Raw genomic sequence first — 16,749 nt, 5'->3', positions numbered from 1 at the left:
GGCCACTGTTCCAATCAGTCCTTACAATAAAGTAATGAATAGATTGAAATTTTTCTAAAGGTATAGAATATCTAAAAATACTGCTTATTGAACAGAGTGAATAATGATTCTTTACAGAAGCTGGCTTATGCTGCAGGCATAAGGACAATTGACTTTAATGATGTGTTTTAAATGTAAGATTTTTAAAGTAGGTTAATGCAAGGATGAATATGGGTCCCAGTCATGTAAGGTGTTCAAACTGTAGCTAACTTACAGTGCCATGATCAAGATCTGAGATACATAAAAGCAGGCATAGCCAGAGGCACATAGGGCTGGATACAGAAGGAGAGAGGCAAGACTTGTTAGTATAGGTTTCTGAAATACAAGAAAGAGTACAGAGCATACCAGATAAACTGGCACAGTAGATGGGGCCCTGTGTTCATTTATAGTGAGTTCATCTATAGCCTCAAGTGTTTGAGTGTACTAAAAATCAGCTATTGTGACAATTCATTAACAGCTACCCGGAATAGGGCAAGACCACCCAGTGTCATCCAAAGATCCGTATCATCTACTCTCTTCCATTTCTCAACCTCCCCACTCTAATCGGTGGTCCTCATGGCATGCATCCCTCTCATATGTAAATATCATGAAAAATAAGATTTACTTAGTTTTTAATTAATTTTTATTGCAAAGTCAGATATACAGAGAGGAGGAAAGACAGAGAGGAAGATCTTCCATCCACTGATTCACTCTCCAACTGGCTGCAATGACCGAGTTGAACCGATCTGAAGCCAGGATCCAGGAGCTTCTGGGTCTCCCACATAGGTGTAGGGTCCCAAGGTCCTGAGCCATCCTTTACTGGTATCCCAGGCCACAAGCAGGGAGCTGGGTGGGAACCAGGGCTGCCAGGACATGGACTAGCACCCATTTTGGATCCTGGCATGTGCAAGATGAGGACTTTAGCCACTAGGCTACTGAAACAGGCCCATAAAATTTACTTATTTCTAAAAAAAAATGTATGAATCAGGTTCAAGGATCCAGGCCAGGAGACTTGGCATGCACTGGACCCCATGCCCAGGGGCTCACCTGAGCAGCATCCACCATGTAGGTGGGCCCCAAGAGATGAGCCATGTGATCTGAGCCCCACTGGACCCCTTGCCCCCGAGGCCCAAGACCTGGCACCCAGTGTACAAGCAGATTCAAGGACCTAGAACACATGACCTGGTCTGCACCTGACCCTGCACACATTTTGCAAGAAGGCCCAAGGGCCTGGGCTATGCACCCTGACACCACCGGACCCCTGCCCCCTGGAGCTCACAGACCTGGCACTCACTATGCAGGTGGGTCCAACGTGATCCAGTTCTCACTGGACCTTCTCTCCCCAGGACTCATGAACCCAGCATTTCCCTGCATGTGGGCTCAAGGACTGGGCTAGACTATGTGGTCCTCACTAACCTCCTGTCTCTGAGGCTCAAGAACCCAGCACCCACTGTGCATGAAGGCTCAAGTATCTTGACCAGGTTACTTGAACACCACTGGATCAGGTCCCCACCACACAGGTGAGCCCAAGGACCCCGACCATGTAATGCTGGTCCCACTGAAATCCCCGTCCCCTAGGGGCTCACTGACCCAGCATCCAACATACAGACGGACCCAAGTACCCAGTCCAGTTGACCGAGGTCCTGTGATCCCACCGCTCCCAAGCCTCACAGCCACTGCCTTTCCACCCCAGATCGGCATGGCTTGCCTCGCCTTGGCATCAACCAGTGGATGCTTCAGCCTGGGACATTCCAGCCTGGCCACAGTTCTAGCTCCTTTTGGTTGGTGCTGCAGCCTAGTTGGTTGCAGCCAGCCCCGGCTCCTCCTGCAAGCTGGAGGAGCTGCCAGTGGAGTTCTAATGGGCCTGGTGCTGTAGCCTAGTGGCTAAACCCTTGGATATACCTGAATCACATGGGTATTAATGTCCCAGATGCTCCACTTCCCATCCAGCTCCCTGCTTGTGGGCTGGGAAAGGAGTAGAGAATGGCCCAAAGCCTTGGTAACGTGCACTTGTGTGAGAGACCAGAAAGAAGCTCCTGGCTTCAGATCAGTTTAGCTCCAGCCATTGCAGCCACTTGGAGAGTGAATCAGCAGGGATCGAGACCTTTGTGTTTGTCTCTTCTCTGCAAATCCTTTTTCAATACTTTGGATTGTGTGAATACAATAAGTTTATAATGCAGTTTTTCTTACTTAGCATGTTATTCATTACTGACTGGTAAAAGTGCTTCAGATTTTAGCATGAATCAGTTTTCAAGTATTTAAGTATTTAATTTTATTTGAAAGCCAGATATAAAGAGGAGAGACACAGGATAATCTTCCATCCATTAGTTCACTCCCCAAGTGGCCTCAACGGTAGGAGCTGAACCCATCCAAAGACAGGATACAGGAGTTTTTTCTGATTCTCCCATGCAGGTTCAGGGACCTGAGGCTTTAGGCCATCCTCTACTGCTTTCTGAGGCCACAAGCAAGAACCTGGCTGGGACAGGAACTGGCTGGATAGTACACAAATCAGTTGCGGTATGGGATCCTGGCGCATGTAAGGCGAGGACTTTAGCCACTAGACTACCACACCAGTCCCATTTTCAGGTGTTTGAAAATATATTTACCATTTTACTACTACTAATAAAATCATATTATGAATAAATCAAACTAGAGTACCCAAATACCTGAAAAAATAATTTATAAAAATGTCTTTGTGAAGTTCTATTTAATTGAACTTGAAATGTAATTCCTTATTCCTCACAAGATATATCCCCAAATCAACCTAAAATATGTAGTTTTAGATATAATATATTTCTTTTTAATCACTTTCCTTAATACAATATTTATTTGAAAGGTAGATTGCAGAGAGGAGAGATATATTCCATCAGATGGTTGAGGGCTATGCAATGCTTAGCCCAGCAACAGGAATCATTTAGGTATGCCAATAACCCATTTAGTATGCCACCCACTGTGTTCCAGGCACAATAGCAGGATACTGTGTTGAAAATGTTGAATAGCCAGTAGACTTAAACAAGGCAATTGAGTATCAGATGTGATCTATCCCAAGTAGCAGCCCAACCTCCTGTATCATGACATTCAGTCATCTCAGTCCGATGGTTTTCTCCAGCTGTTGCTATAAGTATTTAATGAAGTAAAGTAAAAATACATGTCAAACTATGTTGCTGTCAAATTTATGGATGTCCTATGGACTAAGGCAAATAAAATGGCAAAGACAAATGTCATTGAAGGTTTAAAAGCTGGGAAATGTCATTGAAGTCTTAGGAAGTTTCAGTTGGAGCAGTTACTAGAAAGCTGTATAGAATAAATATGTATTACATCAATTTTTCCTGATACAATTTCCAGATACAATTACTCTAATTGTAAAATGTCTGCCTTCAACAGAGTTTTTAGTATTAACAGCAGTAAATATTCTAATGGAAGTCCTTATTTGGAGTCCTATGCAGCTCATCTGTAGAAATAGGCAAATGCGTAATACCTCCAATTATTTTTGAGTAGCATAAATTTTAGTGATAATATGTTTTTTATGGTATGTTGTAATTTAAAGAATAGTTGTTGAAAAAGATAACTTTTTGCTTGGCAGTAATAGTTTTATGTTTAAGTAAGTATAAAATGTTTGCTTTAACCTAATAATAACTTGAGTTTAATCACTGCCTATTATTGAACTTGTTTATGTTGTTTCTGGGAAACCTTCATGGCACGTGGCATCTGTAATGCACTATTCTGCCCTGGGAAGTTGATTGTCTTTGTTTCTCTAGCCGTTGTGTCTGGTTCCTGTCTTGACATCACTTACATAATAGGAAATAATAAGGAAACTTGGGAAAGCAAAACCAATCTGTAACTCCTTCTCCGCCTTTTCTTCCAGGTGTATCCCTGAAACCCACTACATGCTTCCAAGTCTAGAGAACAGAAACACGCTTTCAGTAAGTTATATGTTTATGTCTCAGTTTGTTTTATATTGTGTTGTAGGAGGTTTATGCTGGTTTTCTTAAACTGAAACAAAGAAATGAATATGACAAAAAGAAGGTAAGATTTTCATAACTAGACATTATACTTTATGCTTGGTACATGCTTGCAATGAAAGAATTTGAACTGAATTTGAACTGTTGTAATGCAACAAAGTGGAGGAATCCAATGGGGGGGGGGTGTTGGTAGGGAAATCCCAGTGCCTATAATAAAACTGTGTCACATAATGCAATGTAATCAATAAAATAAAATAAAATAAAATAAAACTTTCAATGACATTTTTAAAAAAAGAAAATATCTAACCTAACATAGAATATTATCAAATTTTTCAGACATTCCATATTATTTGGTCCCTCTGCATTATCATTCACACAATTCCCTCTTTCTCTGAAATGTATTAAATACACAATCACAACTTAAATAATTGTTTCATTAAATATTCTCAAACCAAAATGTCATATTATGGGAAAAAATTGAAACTGAGAAATTCTTAATTACTGTGGGATATCAAGTTTGAAATGATATTTATTGATCTTACAGATGATATAATGAAAATCATTTAGTAACAACCTGAAAAAAGCACTCAACATTTGGGAGTAGTAAGAGTTTCCAAATACAAAAATAGTTATCAAGTTTTCAATTTTGCTTTTTTGGAGTTGCTGAAATTGTATGGTGCCTAGTAGCATGTGGAGGTTTTATTTATTTAAAAAACTGATTTAAGACATGTCTGCTATCTGCTGATTGATTTTCAAAATGTTCACAATGGTCAGGGCTGGACTGTGTCAAAAAGAAGAACCAGGAGGTCCAACTGTGTCTCCTAGATGAATCTCTCACCCCAGTGCTTGAGCCATCTTCTGCTGTTTCCACTGCATATTAGCTTAAAGCTAGATTGGAAATGGGGAAAGTGGTAGCTTAACCTGATATGCCACAATGCCATTTCTTTCTTTCTTTCTTTCTTTCTTTCTTTCTTTCTTCCTTCCTTCCTTCCTTCCTTCCTTCCTTCCTTCCTTCCTTCCTTCCTTCCTTCCTTCCTTCCTTCCTTCCTTCCTTTCTTCCTTCCTTCCTTCCTTCCTTCCTTCCTTCCTTCCTTCCTTCCTTCCTTCCTTCCTTCCTTCCTTCCTTTTCTTTCTTTCTTTCTTTCTTTCTTTCTTTCTTTCTTTCTTTCTTTCTTTCTTTCTTTCTTTCTTTCTTTCTTTCTTTCTTTCTTTCTGATTTATTAGTTTGAAAGTCAGAGCTACTAAGAAAGAGAGAGAGGTGGAGAAAGATATCCCATCTCCTGGTTCACTCCTCAAATAACCGGAATGTCCAGAGAAGAGCAAGTCTTAAATCATGGGACAGGGTTTTTGTCCAGGTCTGAAACTTGGCTACAGGAACCCAAGTGTTTGAGCCATCCTCCACTTCTTTCTAGGCCTGCTATCAGGGAGTTGGGTCAGAAGTCGAGCATCCAGGATATGAACAAATGCCCATGTGGTATTTCAGTTTCTTTATCCACTAAATGAAAGGGCTGGCTCCTGCTTCACATGTTTTGGTTTTTATTTAAAATGCAGATTTATGGAGAAAAGATGAAAGAGTGAGTGAGCTAAAGATCTCAGTAGGTAGTGCTTAAAAATTTGCCATTAGGGAAATGTAAATCAAAATCATAATGAAATATCACCTCAACCCTGACCAAATGATTTTTAATACTTAGAAGAAAGGATAACAATTACTGGTGAATATGTGGAAAATGAGAACTTTTATACAATGTTTATGGGGTGATAAATTAATTCAATCACTGTATAAAATTTCTGAAATGGCTATGCTGTATGCCCTAAAAGTATGAACATATTATATAAAAGATATATCTGTAACCATCTTGTTTACTGTAGCAGTGTTCATAATACAGAATATATGGAATGATCTGAGGTGTTCATAATTAGATGAAGCAATAAAGAATATGTGCATATGTACAATAGACTATTATTCAGCTATGAAAGCAAAATTTTGTGGATTGCATGAAAATGCATGTAACTAGAGTATAAGGGGTTATATATACTAGTTACTGATATATAAATATTCCATATTCTATTATATAGAGTAACTTGAAAAATCAAAAGGAACAAAAATAAAAGGAAGAAACACCTATGTTTATCAATATTGGTGCAAATGCAATCTTCACAAACAAATGGTGAAGCATGATATTAAAATAAATAAATTAATTAATTAATTAATGGGCCCAGCAGCATGGCCTGGTGGCTAAAGTCCTCACCTTGAATGCACCAGGATCCCATATGGGCACCGGTTCTAATCCTGGCAGCCCTGCTTATCATCCAGCTCTCTGCTTGTGGCCTGGGAAAGCAGTCGAGGATGGCCCAAAGCTTTGGGACCCTGCACTCTTGTGGGATACCCAGAAGAAATTCCTGGATCCTGGCTTCAGACCGGCATATCATCGGCTGTTGTGCTCATTTGGAGAGTGAATCATCGGATGGAGGATCTTCCTCTCTGTCTCTCCTCCTCTCTGTGTATCTGACTTTCCAATAAAGTACCTAGAAAACAAAAGAGATAACTGGTTAATTTTAAGTGGCTTGCGAAGCACAGAAGCAAGTTGATTTATAACAGCTTGGCGTTTGCCTTGCATGTATATTTTCTGTATAATTGGCAGCCTATGACTGGATGTGAGTTAGCTACCTGTTACAAGAAGGTAGTTCTGAATGAGCTTGTAATTTATTTCCCTACTAAGTTTGAAGTTCACTGCATTTAAAATTTAGCTTAATTTAAAAGTTTTACTTTTTTATGAAAAGTTTTTTCCTAAAAAGCAAAACAAATAAAAAGCAGAAAGGATTTTAATATGTACATCCTCCAAAAAAATATCACATATGTATTTAAATCCAGAGTAAGCTGTAGGAACTATTCACTCATTTGTACAAGTTTAATTTAAAATTTTTTCCAATATTTCATTTTTCAAGTTGAAATAAGAAAATGTCCCTTCCAGCAGGACAGTCAACGGAGGTCGTAGCCAACCTAGGAGAGAATGGGGGACAAGAGACACAAGAAATGGACAGCAAGTCAGTATGTCTGATCATGCTGGCCGATTTTATTTTTCACACACAAGGCTTTATATTCTGCAAAACAGGATCTATGGGTGAGGGGAAAGAGGAAGTAGGGTATTGGGTATGGTTTCACAGCTCTTTCTGGATAGCTAACCCTAAAAACCCCTTATGCTTGCAAGAGGTGGGCATGGTTTCACAACTCTTTCTGGGTTGCTATTTCTAAAACTCCGTTATGCTCACAAGAGGATGCTGGCAGTTAGAGCATAAGCCAATATCCTGTCATGAGCACCAAGGGTGGTCAGGGCAGGGTAGGTTGCTAGATGACTTGTAAACTGCAGGGCATCTTAAGACTTGGTTTCTCTTGCACTTTGCTAGCTGGTGTTTTCCACTGACCTAGATCTATATTCAAAATGGCTTCAGTATGGTTATAATATATGGCTCCCAAAAAGAAAATTGAATTTTATTAATGTCACTTTATAAGATTTTTTAAGTATCAGCTTGTTTGAGAAAAACATCATGAATTATTCAAAAATTTTCTCACTATCCTATCCAGTACTAAACGTGTCTTTCTTATCCAATCTAGCATGTTATTTAGCTCAATATTCATAGTTATACCTACAGATTACACAGTGCACCTATAATTATTAGAGAAAATAATCTTACTAAATGATAAAGTAATTCCATTGTAACTTCAGAATTTCAAATATAAAGTAGGACAAGATGTTTTTATTTTGTATTTACCTTATATTGCCATATAAATTATAAAGTCATCTGTTGTCTCTAGAAGATGCAAAGAATAGTAATCCTGAGCTGAAGTTTTAGTCATATCCCTCAGAAGACTGAACATGAGATATCCATGGGTACAGATTCTGTTCTTATTGTATGGTTTTGAACAGAGAACAGACTCAGTTCCTAATCCTATGCCTTAAGTGAGTGATCCAGAAAACTTTCCCCTGCTTCATAGCTGAGAAATCAGTAGAGAAGCCCCCATATACCTTTCTGATAAGAAGAAATTCTACAGAAAGAGAATATAGGGCAACATGGCAGTTGGAAAAGACTCAGCTTACTATTTCAGGCACTGAGTTTATATTTTTGCTCAGTGTTAAAATGCTTATTTATTTTAATTTAATTCAAAAGCAGAGTGACAATAACAGGGGCGAACAGAGTGATATCTTCTACGTGCAGGTTTATTCTAACAATACCTTCAACATTTAATCAAAATCAGAGTCATTAGAGGAAAGAATCTGTGACAAAATAATAAGGGATAGTGTATTGTAGTTTTGGAATTGTAAAAGTAATGCAGAATGCATGTTTTCATTTTGCTTTTACTCTATAATGCCATATAGATTATAAATCAAGCTACATTCATATGTTGCAAATCAAACATATGTAGAAGAATGTACTGTCAGTCTTTCTATTTAGTGATCCAGAACTGAGGAGACATGTGCTGTTTCAGATGTTGGTGTCATTTGAAGATGTGGCTGTGGACATTACCCAGGAGGAATGGCAGAACATGGACAATACTCAGAGGACCCTGTACAGGGATGTGATGCTTGAGACCTATAGCAATCTGCTGTCCGTGGGTGAGTGATAATCTGTCATGCCCAAGCAGAATACTATCTTTATACTTGACAAATTAAAGAATTTATAAAGTTTAGTACCTAGTAGGACTAGTATTTGAGGCTTTAAAGAATCTTAATATCTACTATTCAGATAATGATTCATATTAGCCATTTTGTGACACAGATTCTAGTTCCAATCTTTTCTTCTTTAAGCTCCAAGATAGTGATTTCACAAAATCTCTATTATTTCCAATTAACAGGGTATCACATAACAAAACCTGATGTGATCTTCAAGTTGGAACAAGAATCAGTACCATGGATTGTGGAAAAATCTGTACACCAGCAGCTTCCAGGTAGGGCAATACATACTGGGAAGGCAAGTTGATAAGTATCTCAGTAAATATTCACTGAAATACATGCTGATTTTTTAAAATGTTTATTCCAAAATCAGCTTATGTCATGCATGAGACAGACACTCTACAGTCTCCATGCACAGTTCTATTCTAACAATGCCTTCAAATGTTAACATTTATCAACCTGAAACCAAAAATGTAAAAATAAATATTGATCTTTTATGTGATCCCAGCAAAACAAGACAAACTGGAACTGTTATGCGATGTAATACATCCCAAGCATCAGTTTGAATTTCTGTACCATTTTTTCTGCTCTGCCCCTATCAACTTAAAATGGAAAATCCTAAGTAATTGAAAATGGATAAACAAACCCTATTTATTGTGTTAATGTAGTAACGTAAAAAGTGTAAAGATCATAAATGTGTCCATTTTTTGAATATTAAAATCTGTTATATCTAGAATGGCAAGAAACATCATTGTCTTTCTTCAGCATTTAAAAGAAATATTTAGGTGTGATTCATGGATGGTTATTCTTTTTCCTCATTTCAGATCCTTACAGAAAGAATGAGCTCCTTGGAACTAATCAGGAAAATCAAGAAACCACTTTCAGGCAAGTTGCAATCACAAAAGTTGTGTAACTTCAAAAAGAGTTACATTGCCATAGATGATTAATTTAAGCTCTGGCCATAATTGAAACATGCTATGAAAAGGAAATTGTATAAAAAAGAAACTAAAAATATAATTTCTTCTTTTTATTTTTTTAATTTTCAGAGAAGTTAAATTTGTAAAGGTATCAGGTGAATGTAGAAAGCAGACAGAATGGAAAAGGACCAGCTTGGAGAGAGCAGGAAATGGAGTACCTGTTTAGTGAAAAGAAGGGGATACACCAGCATTTTTCGGAAGGGTCTTTGGTTTTTAAGTGTTCCATGACTCTTCCTTGTCTGCACAGGAATTTGTGGGAAGAAGCTTCCTATTGGTTGTCTCTCAACCAATAGCTCTTACTGTGTAGTTTCAAGTGTACCCCTACTGCTCTATGGCTGTTCAGGTCTCTGATTTTGGAAGCCGCATGGGTGATAGAATTGAGACAGGAGACAAAATAAAGGAACTGGTCTTTTCTCAGTTCATCTCAGTGGTGTAAATGGGGTCTTCAGAGGTCCATATGAGTCATTTCAAATGATCAAAACCAAGCAGAATACTTGTGGGAGTGCCATGCGTCAGTCCTCTTTCACTAAGGATAAACCAACATGAAGCATGAGAAAGCAGTTTGGAAACTTGGGTACCATGCCAGGTGGTCAGCATTTAGACTTCATCTAGGGAGTTTCTCATCATGCAAAAAAGTAGCCTCTGACAGGGACTGTCAGTCCTCCATCAGGTTTCTTCCAAACATACACCCAGAGCCTTATTCTCAAAGGGGAAATTCAGATGAGAGGAAACAGCAATTCATCCCCCTTAGAAAAAAAATCTATTTGGAGTTTCAACCAGAGCTAGTTCGTGGACAGTGGATGGGGTGGAGGGATCCATATTTATGCAGAGCCATGGGGTATTAAGAGTCATTTTCAAGGTTCAGTTCCACTTGAGGGAAAGCATACCAATACAGTAAATTCTTCTCTCTGCTAAGTCAAGCCACATGACTGGTATAAGAAGCCTTTTAAATGCCCTGTGTTAGGCGCCAGAGAAAATGTTACTAGGAAATCTCAATGGCTCTTTCCTCAGCTTAGTATAGGAACAGAAACTGGGGCTCGGTTGCTTACAGAAGGTTTCCTTCTGAAATGACTAGGTGAACTTAGAAAAAAGAGGGGAGGTGGAAAGTGTGTCCCAGGAAAGATCTCAAAGTTGGGGTACCTTTTGAAAAGAGAGGAATGGACACTATAATTTATTTTAAAATGTGTTTTTTTCCTAGGAAGCCTGATGAAATGTCACTTGGGAAAAAGCATGCCTCTAATGTTCCTGAGAATAAATTCCAATGTGGGGAAAATCTCAGTCAGCATTACAAGATGTACACTTGTAAGCAATCTTTTGAATACAATAAGAAAGAAAAAAATTTCAGCAGGAAGATGTTCCTTAAGTGTGAGAAAATTTGTATCAAAGACTCATGTAATTGCCATATGATTGTAGGAGAAATAATTCAGGTTGATAAGAAAATGCTCCATAGCAAGCATCAACTAACACACTCAGGAAAGAAACTCTGTGAACCTTTCAAGAGTGAGAAATGTCCTATTTATAAAAGAGATCTCAAAATAAATCAGATAATCCAAACAGCAAAAAGTAACTATATATGTCGCTACTGCAAACAGTCTTTTACCTGTAATTCTAGCTTTACCACCAAACAGAGAAGTGACATAGAAGAAAATTTCTGTGTGTGCAATAAATGTAAAAAAAACATTTACCAGAAGGCGGAATTTACTAAAGATAAGATGCTTCCCACTGAGGAGAAACCATATGAATGTAAGGAACTTGTAAAATCCTTTAGTGCTCAATCAGGTCTCCATACACATCAGAGAATTCATGCAGGGGGAAAACCTTGTAAGTGTACAGAGTGTGGAAAAGTTTTTTGCAAGCCATCACTTCTCATTAAACATCAGGGAATTCACACAGGAGAGAAACCTTACAAATGTAATGAATGCGGGAAAGCTTTTTGTTACAAGTCATCCCTAATCCTACATCAGAGAATCCACACAGGAGAAAAACTTCATAAGTGTAGTGAGTGTGGAAAAGCTTTTTGTAAGCCATCACTTCTCATTAAACATCAGAGAATCCACACAGGAGAGAAACCTTACAAATGTAATGAATGCGGGAATGCTTTTTGTCACAAGTCATCCCTAATCCTGCATCAGAGAATCCACACAGGGGAAAAATCTTATAAATGTAGCGAGTGTGGAAACACTTTTTTTCGGAAGTCATCCCTAATTATGCATCAGAGAATCCACACAGGAGAAAAACCGTATAAATGTAGTGAGTGTGGAAAAGCTTTTTGTCGGAAGCCACAACTAATCATTCATCAGAGAATCCACACAGGAGAAAAACCTTATGAATGTAGTAAGTGTGGAAAATCCTTTCGCAGGAATTATGAACTTGTTGTGCATCAGAGAATTCACACAGGGGAAAAACCTTATAAATGTATTGAGTGTGGAAAACGTTTTTGTCAGAAGTCAAAGCTAATTGCACATCAGAGAATCCACACAGGGGAAAAAGCTTATGAATGTATTGAGTGTGGAAAAGCATTTTACCTACAGTCAAGTCTCATTAAACATCAGAGAATCCACACAGGAGAGAAACCTTACAAATGTAATGAATGCGGGAATGCTTTTTGTCACAAGTCATCCCTAATCCTGCATCAGAGAATCCACACAGGAAAACTTTATAAGTGTAGTGAGTGTGGAAAATCCTTTTGCCAGAGTTCTGGTCTTGTTGTGCATCAGAGAATTCACACAGGGGAAAAAGCTTATGAATGTAATGAGTGTGGAAAAGGTTTTTACAAGAATTCAGACTTGATTAAACATCAGAGAGTTCATACAGGGGAAAGGCCTTATAAATGTAGTGAGTGTGGAAAAGCTTATTGTCACAAGTCATGCCTAAACACACATCACAGAATTCACACAGGGGAAAAATGTTATAAATGTAGTGAGTGTGGAAAAGCTTTTTTTGAGAAGTCAAAGCTAATTATACATCAGAGAATCCACACAGGGGAAAGGCCTTATAAATGTATTGAGTGTGGAAAAGCCTTTTGCCAGCAGTCTGGTCTCATTGTACATCAGAGAATTCACACAGGGGAAAAACCTTATAAATGTAGTGGATGTGAAAAAGCTTTTTCTCAAAAGCAATCCCTAATTACACATCAGAGAATCCACACAAGGGAAAAACCTTAAGAATTTACTGAGTGTGGGAAAGCATTTTGCCATAAAAAAGACCTAAACAATAATCAGAGTTCACACAAGGGAAAAACTTTTTCAGTATGATGAGTACGGGAAATCTTTTTGCTAGCAGACAGTTATTACATAAGCTAAGTTTTATGTCTGAACAAGTGTTGAAAAACTCATACAAAAAAACATGGATTGCAATAGAAAGCAAAAACAGACATGGAGCAACAGTTCAGTAACATATCCATAGGAAGGAGCAAAAATATTATATTGACTAAAAATCATTGTTCTGAATTCAATCCTCTACAGATTTTTTGAAGTTCAGAAAAACAAAGGTATGTAAACAGAAAAACTAGCTACTGTAAGGCTGCTGTCACAGTCAAATCTTATAAAGCCCAAAATAAGCATTAGTAAAATTACAGATAGAACTCATTGTAAAATTGCAATAAAATGTGGAAAAATACTTTGAAAGTTGCAGTAATTATCAAATAATAAACATGAGGTATGTCATATTTCAGGACAAGGCTATGTGTTGCTAAAATATTTGAGATGGAATCTGTACTTGATCTCAATGTTTTGTAAATAAGTTCTGGTTTCACATTTTAATTTTGAAAATAAATATTCTGCATATAACACTTGTTTTGAATTCCATATAGCATTTATGCAGTTATCTAGTATAGCTTCTTTTACAGTGTTAATTTGCCAATATTCTATTACAGAGCAATATGGAACTCACAAGTGTCAACTGATGCATGTGGCAGTTGTAGTGCTAATCACCCAGTTTTGAAGGACTTGTGTTTTGTTCAGAATGAGGAGTGATTCATTGGTGACATATGGCAAATTGATCACTTTTGGCCTTTGTCTAATCATTGTATACTTTTAGAGGTATATGCAAGAGTCATAAGAATTGTTTGGCATCAGATTTGGGGGTGTGGTAATGGCCTCTCGATTTTAAATATCAGCTGCCACAATTGCTGCTCACTTTCATACTGATGGCATGCACCATGGCTTCCCACAGCACATTTCTTGCCAATGGATGCCAACCTGTGTCTAAAGTCTTTCAACTATGAGGATTAACATCAGATACAGCCTGATAGCATAGTAGAGTAAGCTTCTGGTTACCCTACTGTGGTAACCTAGGGCACTACTGGTTTATGTCCTAGCTGATTCACTTCTTATCTAGCTCCTGGCTTCTAGCTTCACACCAGCTCAACTACTGTTGTTGCAATCATTTGGGATTTAGATCAATGGAATAAAGATCCCTCTCTGCTTCTGTCTCTATTATAATTTCATGTGAACTAAAAATGTTAGGTGTGGGCATCATGACTGATACTGATATAAATCAAATAATAGTATTAAGCTCATTGGCATGGTCCCATCTGTGACAGCCTTCACTACTTTTATTACTTACTATTTAGGGGCATGACCCTATCACGATCCAAAATGTTGAGCATCAAGTACAAGAAAGGCATCTTTTTCTGTAGAATGTATCATATAACATATTATCAATGCCTTAAATCACAGAATGAGGTTTGTGTACTTCAAAGTGATTTACACCAGCCTTCTCATGATTCCCTAGCTGTGATCCCTCTGATATTGATACTGACCAGATACTGGCCAAGGTCCTCCCTAGGAACTCACCTCAGAAAATACTTTGCAGGGAAATTTATTTAATGTTTTTCAGCTTACATTTTCAAACATTCCCAATCACTCTGACAGCATGCTAATGTCCTTTGATTCTTTTCATTGCCTCCTAGGTAGGTGGAATAGGGGAAATGAAGGGATTTGTGAGGGTTGAGATAAAATAGTATTTATGTATTCAGGTTATAGATCCTGCTTTAGTAACCATGGGTTGGAACAAGTTTCAAAAGTAATGGATCCACTTTCTGTATCTTTCCACCCCTGTATATGAGCAACAGAGACTTACTTTAAATCTCCCTATTTTGTCTTTTTCATGTGCAATTACTGTTGTTATCTAATTTTTTCAAACTGGTTTCTATGTCTTAAAACATTGTTAATTTTGTACTTGAGTGTAACAACATTTAAGTAGGTATTAAGTAAGATAAAACCCATTTTTTAAATTTGGAAAGTCAGATATACAGAGAGGAGAGAGAGAGTGAATGATCTTCCATCTGTTTCAAGTATTCCCTTCTATATTGTGTTTTATTTGCTTAGGGAAAGCTGAGCTCTAAAAGAGTTAAAAACATCCAAGTATTTTACCTTAAATCTGTGATTAAACTGATCCACAGGATAAGAAATTTAAATGACATAAATTGTTATAGATATTTTGTTGAAAAGTAGCCCAAATGAAGCTAACATAGTCATGTTTATGCTGGAAACTATTTTTAAGGTCAATAAGCAAATATGTACTACATGTATAGTGCTCACTCCTACAAGCACTCAGATATATAACTAAAATATGCTTTAGAACTTGGCTAATTCTTTTTTTCCTGCCAAGTTTATTTAAAATTTGATGAAATCACAGAAATAACATTCAAGGTTGGAGTAGGCAGAGAGGAAAATGCACAAGAAAGCTTTACTTCTATCGTGTATCCACAGTGACAGAGAGTGACCCTCTCCATTGCCTGGCCTCTCAGGAGCCTAGGAAGGGGAGTGGTTACATGACACCACTCTCCAATCCCAGATGAGTGTAAGTACCAGAGTCCAGCTCCAACTGACTCAAGAGCTTGTAAAGGATGCATGGATCAGTGAGACAATAAAAGGAAGAGACAAGATGTGGACCACTATGGCATGATGCTCATAATGGACAATTCAGTAAAGTTGCCTTCTTTGTTTATACACAAATCATCATAAGCTTTTGCACAACATCCAATTGTTTTATTTTTACTTCATTATAAAAGAATGATTATAAAATCAATCCTAAAAAATGTTATTATTTTACTTCAGAGAAAATATTTTCAGCAAGCTAGTACTCATTCAAACCTGCCGTGACCTTGGCTGAAGTCAGGAACTCCATGGTGGCAGCACATGCAGTTACATAGTGACAAGTGGTTTACTTATATCCAAAATCAATTTTCACTAAACACAAACTAATACTGCTTAAATATCAAGAGTACAGAGCTAAAGATCAAAGAAATTTATAAAAGCATATAACATAGATTCTTTATTAAATCTTCTAATCAATCATTCATTAATTACTACCACCTTCACCTAGTGCTGATTCAATTGTTTTTTGTTCTTTTGTTAAAAAGCTGTGAAAGGGATCAGGGCAACTCAGACAATCTACAGCGGACCTTTATGAGAAATTTCCTTTTACCTTTATAAACTGTTTTCCTTCTCTAAATATGAGTTCCAATACAAGGTAGAAGTTGTTATAAACTGTTTTCTTTCCCTAAATATAAGTGCCAATATAAGGTAGATATTTTAAGCCATGGGGGGGAGGATGGTGGTTCACATTTGTCTCCCTTTAGAAGATGCCCCATATACTTTCTGCTTTCCGTCAGTGAGAAACCAAAATGCATCATATCATGTGTTGTAACAGTTCAAGGTAAATGGAAAACAAACTGCACCTCCATAATTGCCATCTGTTCCAAAATATTATCAAGCTGTTTCTTTTTTTTTTTTTTAAAGATTTATTTTTATTATTTTTTCATTGGAAAGGCGGATATACAGAGAGGAGAGACAGAGAGGAAGATCTTCCATCCGATGATTCACTCCCCAAGTGAGCGCAACGGGCCGATACTATGCCGATCCGAAGCCAGGAGCCTCTTCCGGGTCTCCCACGCGGGTGCAGGTTCCCAAAGCTTTGGGCCGTCCTCGACTGCTTTCCCAGGCCACAGGCAGGGAGCTGGAAGGGAAGCGGGGCTGCCGGGATTAGAACCGGCGCCCATATGGGATCCCGGGCGTGCAAGGCGAGGACTTAACCACTTGCGCCACCGCGCCGGGCCCTATCAAGCTGTTTCTTAAGGTAAACATTACTTGTATTAGGGCAGGCTTAGGGCAAAGG

General features: G+C 38.0%; 1 protein-coding gene and 1 long non-coding RNA gene across 2 annotated transcripts in view; both read left to right on the top strand.

Moving 5' to 3' along the window:
- LOC121161267 overlaps nt 1-8,490 on the top strand; it is a 48,428-nt gene extending 39,938 nt beyond the window's left edge. Inside the window, exons 3-4 of the long non-coding RNA XR_005884670.1 lie at nt 3,884-3,941; nt 8,467-8,490. This is a non-coding gene — a long non-coding RNA (uncharacterized LOC121161267). The remainder of the gene's footprint in view (nt 1-3,883; nt 3,942-8,466) is intronic.
- Nucleotides 8,491-8,498: 8 nt separating this feature from the next.
- Nucleotides 8,499-12,534, top strand: LOC121161268 (zinc finger protein 2 homolog; the record flags this gene model as incomplete). The annotated part of the gene is made up of 4 exons (XM_040987575.1): nt 8,499-8,593; nt 8,833-8,925; nt 9,475-9,535; nt 10,826-12,534. Coding segments are annotated over exons 1-4 (1,933 nt in total), but the record flags the coding sequence as incomplete, so codon positions are not given.
- Nucleotides 12,535-16,749: the final 4,215 nt, after the last annotated feature.

The sequence above is a fragment of the Ochotona curzoniae genome, unplaced genomic scaffold (assembly GCF_017591425.1).
Source record: "Ochotona curzoniae isolate NIBS_2020 unplaced genomic scaffold, NIBS_Ocur_1.0 contig_4791, whole genome shotgun sequence".
NCBI classification, from domain to species: Eukaryota; Metazoa; Chordata; class Mammalia; order Lagomorpha; family Ochotonidae; genus Ochotona; species Ochotona curzoniae.
Note: the sequence above shows the minus strand (reverse complement) of the source record. Positions and strands in the feature narration are given on the sequence as shown.